We start from the raw sequence: 6,747 nt of genomic DNA, 5'->3' as shown, positions 1-6,747 counted from the left end.
GGCATCTTCTTGATGAGTGATGTGGGAGGGCCCAGCCCACTGTGGGTGGTGTCACCCCTGGGCAGGTGGGCCTGTGTTGCATAAGAAAGCAGGCTGAGCAGGGGCCAGGGGAGCAAGCCTGTAAGCAGTGTTCCTCCATGGCCTGTGCTCCAGCTCCTGCCTCCAGGTTCCTGCCCTGAGTTCCTACCTTGGGCTCCCTGATGAACTGCGTGCGACCTGGGAGATGTAAGACAAATAAACTCTTTCCTCCCCAAGTTGGTACTGGTCAGAGTGTTTTGTCACAGCAATGCAGAACAGACTAGGACAGAGACCATTGGGGGCTATTTAGAATTTACATTTTTTGATATATTTTTATTTTATGTGTATAAGTGTTTTGCCTGCATGTGTATAAGTGCAGCTGTATTTTGCAGTGCCAGCAGAGGCCAGAGAAAGGCATTAGATCCTCCAGAACTGGAGTGATAGACAGTTGTTAGTCACATTGTAGGGAACCAAATCCAGGTCCTCTGGAAGAGCAACCAGTGCTCTTCACTGCCGCGCCGTCTCTCCAGCCCTGTAACGTTTGCTTTGTTTTTGAGATGGTCTCACTCTGTAGCTCAGAATGGCATTGAATTCATGGTGATCTTCTTTAACCTCAGCTTCCCAAGGTTGGCACTGCAGGTGCAAGCCCACTATGCCTAGCAAGAAAATGTTGGGAAACTAGACCACCTCCTATTTAGAATTTAAAATAGGGAAATGGCATGATCATCTTTGCCTTTTGTTTTGTTTTGTTTTTGAGGCAGGGTCTTGCTATGTAGCCTAGGCTGGCCTCAAACTTGGGACCCTTATTGCCTCAAGTTCCCAAGTGCTGGGATTGCAGGCATGCACCACCACTGTCCGCATCATCTTTGCATTTTGAAAGTTCACTCTGGTAGCTGTGGATATCAGGGATAGAGGCGAGGTCAGAGGCAACAGAGGCAATAGAGCACCCTTACTGTGTAGACCAGAGGTTATGATACCTGAACCAAGGCAGTTGAGATGGCAAACTGAGAGATAATGAAGTGGGAAAAAATAGAGAATTTGAAGATTAAAGAGCATTCTATTAGTCAAAGGAAGAAAGACTTTAAAAGTAGCCTGAGAGAGGTTCACATTCCAGCTCTGCCTCCAGACTGAGAGAATCCCTCTCTGCTACCCCCCATTTTTAAAGCGATGTTTTCTTATAGAGTTCTGTGGGACTATTGAGATTTCAAGCCCAATGTGCCTACCAGAGGGTATGGTGTGTCAGTAAGGATCTCAATGAGCCCTGTTATTAGAAACTGAGGGAAGAAACAAGCTAGGTTAACTTGACACCGAGAACACAGAAGGAAATGGAGAACTCTGTTTTAGATACAGTGAGTACAAGATTCCCATGGGGCATGTGTCTGGGATGTTGAGACAGCACCTAGAGTTAGAGATTTGATGATATTTGGATTGGCCTTAGGTGGTATCTCTCCTTTCTCACTTTAGTTTCCTCAGATGCGAGTTCTGAGAGGAATCATAGGTACTAGGAGTCTTCTTGTGGTGTTTTAACACATTTCATGTATAAGGAAGGACTTTTAGTTCTTCATAGGGGGAGAGATTATAATTGGTCTCCATGTCTATTTAACATTTCTAGGAAGGTAAAATTATACCATTTGTTTAGTTCTAAGAGGTTAAGTAGAAAAAGTTACATCAATTCAGATATTAAAATTAACCTGAGTTATATATACTTTTTAAAGCAAAAATAATCTAAATAGAAATAAAACAAATTCTTTCATGCCCCTTATTGGTCATTTTGATCACACCTTCCATCCACAGCATTGCATACAGCTTCTAGAGAGCCTCTGAAGCAATTATCTTACCTGTGGTCCTTACACAACCCTGGGAGATGGGTCATCTAAGTGTTTATTATCCCAACTTCACAGATCAAGCAAGTGAGGCACCAAGAGAGAAAGTGATGGACTGCAGGGCTTATTGAGACCTGGTGAGAATCTTGGAATGGAATAAGGTGCCTGGCCCTAGTCTGGCATCTGTTCACCGTGGCTCTAAGTGAAAATAGCCCTCAGTGAATTGTGTTATTTTATATAGACATCAGGGAACATTTGAAAGTAACTTTCAGTTCCAAACAGTTATGGGTGAATTTGGTATCCTTTATGGACACTGATGTTCTTCAGTGTCTTAATTTTTTTTTAACGTGCCAAAGACTTTATTAAATAACCAATTAACAATGAGGCCAGTAAGTCTAACTCAAAAAAGAATTGAAGTATGACACATCTATAGTCAGTATTGCTGAAATGAGTTTACAAATAATTGAAAATGGTCAGTAGACACAGGGCAAATGATGATCCTGGGTCTCACTGCATTGCCCAGGCTGGCCTCAAATGCTTAGTTCTCCTGCCTCAGCCTCCCAGACAGTTTGAATTTACAGGCACAACCCACCCTGCCTGGCTCTGCACTGCAATTTTTAAAAAATATTTTTTATTTTAGGTATGTGTGTGTGTGCGTGCTCATACTGTTACATGGGTGCTGGGATCTGAACTTGGTTCTTCATGATCTCATAGCAAGCATCTTTAACCACTAAGCCATCTCTCCAACCCCCTCTGCACTGCAATTTTATGGGAAAGAATATTCTTCAATACAGGTTGAATAGCCCCAATACAAACATCTGAAAAATCTAAAATACTTCAAAATTTGAAAAAATTTTGAGTACTGTCAAGATACTACAAATGGGTAGCCCCATATCTGATCTGATGTGACAGGTTGTAGTCAAAACACAGGCATGGCTCAGCAGAGATGATTGGGTGGCAATGCTAAGTCACTGGGTTCATTTCCCAGCACCACCCACAAAGAAAGAAAGGGAGGGAGGGAGGAAGGAAGGGAAGAAAGGAAAGGAGGGAGGGACCAAGAAAGAAAGGAAAAAGAAGGAAAGAAAGAAAGAAACGCAAGCTACTTTATATTTAGGTAGAGTTGCATATTCCTATAATCCCAGCATCAGAGGCTGGGGTTGGAGGTCGAAGAGCTTGAGACCAGTCTGCACTAACAATGTGATGCTGGCTCAAAGGAACCAGGGAAGCAAACAACAAAAGGGGTCAAAACAACAAAAGTCCCCAAAGATAACAAATGAGCCAAACCAAAATTGCTGCACGTTCTGAGTATCACTTTGGGCTAAGTGCTTGTGTGGTGGGCGTTCAGTGTTTGCAACTTTGGAGTGTTCCAAGTCCTGGACTTCCCTACAGGTAGCCTATAGCCATCTGTGCCATCTGTGCTGGGCCTTAGGCACAGTTGTCCCGAAGGATGACAGAATAGAAAAGCATAGGCTTTGGAGTAAGACAGTTCTGGGTCTGAACAGTTGTTTTGCACCCTAGTACTTGGGTGAGCCTGGGTTGATTGCTATATCTCTGCCTATGGAATGGCTGTAATTATACCTCCCCCATAATGTTCCTCTGAGTTTTCAGTAGGATAAATGGTTGCATATGTGTAACAATAGCTGCAACCATCTAATACTTTGTTTTCCAAGTGCTTTATAGTCTGTGTTCCACCCAATTTTAGAAATAAGTCTTCTTTTATTAATGACATAGCCGAGACCTGGAGAAGCTACCAGGCAGTGCTGAGGCTAAGTGTGTGGACCCTGCAGATGGTTACCTGATTTGGGTCTCACCTCTGCCTCCTGGTAGCTATGTGGCTTTCCTTGGACAGATTACTTAGCTTTTTTTGCCTCAGTTTCGTCATTGATAACATAGGTCCAATAGTGTGTATTTACTTTAGCTGTTATGATTAAATGACTTATTATATATAAATCACTTAAAATAGTGCCTGTAAAATAGTAACACATTAGTTCTTCTTAATATACCCAATGTGGCATAGCTGGTAAGTAGAATAGCCAGGATTGGAACCCTGGTCTATCTGACTTTAGGATCTTCCCACTGAATCATGTTTTACTCTGTGGGAAGACTTTCCTGATCTAGATCTAGACTGGATATTTCTCTTTGTGCTTTTGGAGTTTCCCTTCTTCTCCCATTAGGTGCTGCATCTTGCTTTTGTGTCTCTAAAAGTGATAGCTTGCTTGTATCCTTACCGCTTGGCTCATAGTGGGTACTCAGTAAATGGTGATTTTCATTTGGAGTTGGAAAAAAAAAAAAAAAAAACCTTTCAGTGCTTCTTGAACTGTCTCTCTCAGCTAGACATTTTGGGGTTCCAGGATTCCTAGAACTGTAGGCTTCAGGACCTGTGGGGCATAGAGGGGCCAGTAGGGTGCTGCCTGTGTTGGAACCAAGGCCAGTGTTTGGGCAGGAAGGTTTCCTTGAGGAGTACTTTGGCTGGAGTCTAGGTAAACAGGGTCTACCTTTCCCCTCTCCTACAACATGTTCTGCATCATCAGAAGTCTTATGTTCTTTATGCAGGTCATAGCTGCAGCTGGAAGTGATGAGAAGTGCAAGCTGGCAATGCAGAGGGGTGCACAGTCCAGTGTGAACTACAGCCAGGGCAGCCTGAAGGAGGCGGTGAAGAAGCTGGTGGGCAGCAGAGGGGTGAATGTAGCCATTGACATGGTGGGAGGAGATGTCTTCCTGGAGTCTCTCCGCAGGTGTGTGCAGTGGTCTGTCTGTCACAGTAGCTGGAGCTGGGGCTCTGCAGAACCTTCCTGTACCTCTCTCTCCCCTCTGGCCTGGCTTCTCTCTGTTTTTGCCGTTCACGTCTTCTGTAGGCATCAGCATCAACGAGAATAGCTGAGTGGGTGGGTGACAAGGAACAGAAGCAGAGAAAATCAGGAAATGCTTAAATATAGCAAAAACAAAATACCCAACTGGAAAATATTCAAAAAAAGACTGCAGACTCTCTAGTTGGCAATGTCAGGGACTTTAAAAATTATCCATGTGTTAAGTTCAGCTATGTGGGCCCCCATTAACTGCTTTATATACATGAATGTGGGGTTTCTGAGGAGATCATTGTTCCGATGTTAGGATTGCTGTGCTGGCAGTTCCCCTTTCCCCAGCTGATGGTGCACCAAGGCACAAGCTCTTTTCATCTTCTTGGTTCCTACAGCAGCCAGCAGTGTGCTTTATTGATTGTTTATTAAGTATATATTACTGCAGACTTGGTAGGACTGTTGTATCATATCATACTTTTTGTGTGTTTCAACCAGGGATTCTGGTGCACTCTGAGAGCAGCCCTCTCTCCTCCCTCCCTTCTTTCCTCCATCCTTTCTTCCTTCCCCTCTCAGTTTCTTAAGACAGGATTTTTGCTATGCTGGCCTGGACTCACTGTGTAGCCAAGGCTGGCCTTGATCTCCTGATCCTCCTGCCTCTACCTCCTGAGTGCTGATATTATAGGCATGAGGCACCATGGCCGGTCTGATTTCATTTTTCACATTCTTTCTTTGTAGTTTATATCAGTTTAAAGTAGAAAAACAAAAGCAGAGAGAGCAGCCTACCTACAGAGGGAACCTAGCTGGCACCATAAGGAATCTTTCTAGACTACCCTGAGCTGAGGGGCCAGTGTCTGCATCTGGATAATCACTCATGGAGCTGGTACCGTGCTTAGAGAAGACAGAGAAGGAACGTGGAGACCTGTGGACCCACCCCTCTCTTGCTCTCCATTCTAGATGACCAAGTTTTCACAACAGCATTTCATTTCCCTCCTGAAGAAAAACAAAAAGTAAAACCCAAACATCCAGAGCTTTTCTATCAAAGATTCATGCAGAGTTATTTTTCATAATTCAGGTGTAGCATGCTCCACAGTACTTTTCATAACGGGCTATGGAAAACTTGTGAAGGTTTGTGGATTACCCAGAGTTTTCTAAAGAAACACCATGCCTTAAGGAGTCCTGAAGTGTCTTTGTTTCAAGTAATACTCTATTCCATTGTTTGTCTTATTCCTGCTGCCTAAGTTCAAAATCTTCAAACCAAGTTGTCTTGAAATACAACCCATGAGGTGACATTTGTTTATACCCAATTTCCTTTCACAGATGAAGAGATAGCTTTGATGCTAAAGCATACTGTCCTAAAGGACATCTATGGGGGAGCATGTGACAGGATTTCCTTCCTTGTGAAGGCTAAATAGTATTCCATTGTGTGTGTGTATGTCACACTTTTTTTATCCTTTCGTTGGCTGGGGACACTTGGCTTGTTTCTACCTCTTGTCTATTGTGGATAGTGCTGTTATGACATAAGTATGCATGTATCTCACCAATACTCTGCTTTACATTCTTTTAGATATACCAGGAGTAGAATTTCTGAACCTATTTTTAATTTTGGGGAGAGCCTTCATACTTTTTCCATGGTAGTAGCCCCCAATTTTGTGATCCTGCCTGCAGCACATGAGGATTTCAATTTTTCCATGTCCTTGCTATTATTTGTTATTTTCTGTTTTGTTTGCTTGTTTATGTCTTTTTTTGATAGCAGAAGTCCTAATGGATTTAGATATTCGTTGCTCTGTGTGTGTATGTGAATGTGTGTGTATGTGTGTGTGTCTGTGTGTCTGTGTGTCTGTGTGTGTTATGTACGTGCATGACCTGTGTGGGATTGCACTTGCTCATGTATGCTCATGTAGAGGTCAGAGGTCTATGTCAGGTGTCTATTGCTCACCACCTTATTTTTAAAATTTTATTTATTATTATTATTATTATTTCTGTCTATGAGTGTATCACCTACATATAAATAGGTGCACCCATGCCGTGCCATGCCCATGGAGGTCAGAAGAGGGCATTGGATCCTCTGGAACTGGAGTTACAGACAGTTGTTAGCTGCCATGTGGGTG

General features: G+C 43.1%; 1 protein-coding gene across 4 annotated transcripts in view; it reads left to right on the top strand.

Moving 5' to 3' along the window:
- LOC103727997 (quinone oxidoreductase-like protein 2) overlaps positions 1-6,747 on the top strand; it is a 36,991-nt gene that overhangs the window by 12,591 nt on the left and 17,653 nt on the right. For 2 of the 4 annotated variants that reach the window (XM_029560204.1, XM_008826120.2), the window contains exon 8: positions 4,395-4,576. The exons of the other annotated variants lie outside the window; for them this stretch is intronic. In XM_029560204.1, coding sequence (XP_029416064.1) covers positions 4,395-4,576 — 182 coding nt within the window. The remainder of the gene's footprint in view (positions 1-4,394; positions 4,577-6,747) is intronic. 4 annotated transcript variants of the gene reach the window in all.

Source organism: Nannospalax galili, unplaced genomic scaffold (assembly GCF_000622305.1).
Source record: "Nannospalax galili isolate Female #2095 unplaced genomic scaffold, S.galili_v1.0 scaffold429, whole genome shotgun sequence".
Taxonomy (NCBI): Eukaryota; Metazoa; Chordata; class Mammalia; order Rodentia; family Spalacidae; genus Nannospalax; species Nannospalax galili.
The sequence above is the reverse complement of the archived record's forward strand: the minus strand, read 5'-3'. Positions and strand labels throughout refer to the sequence as shown.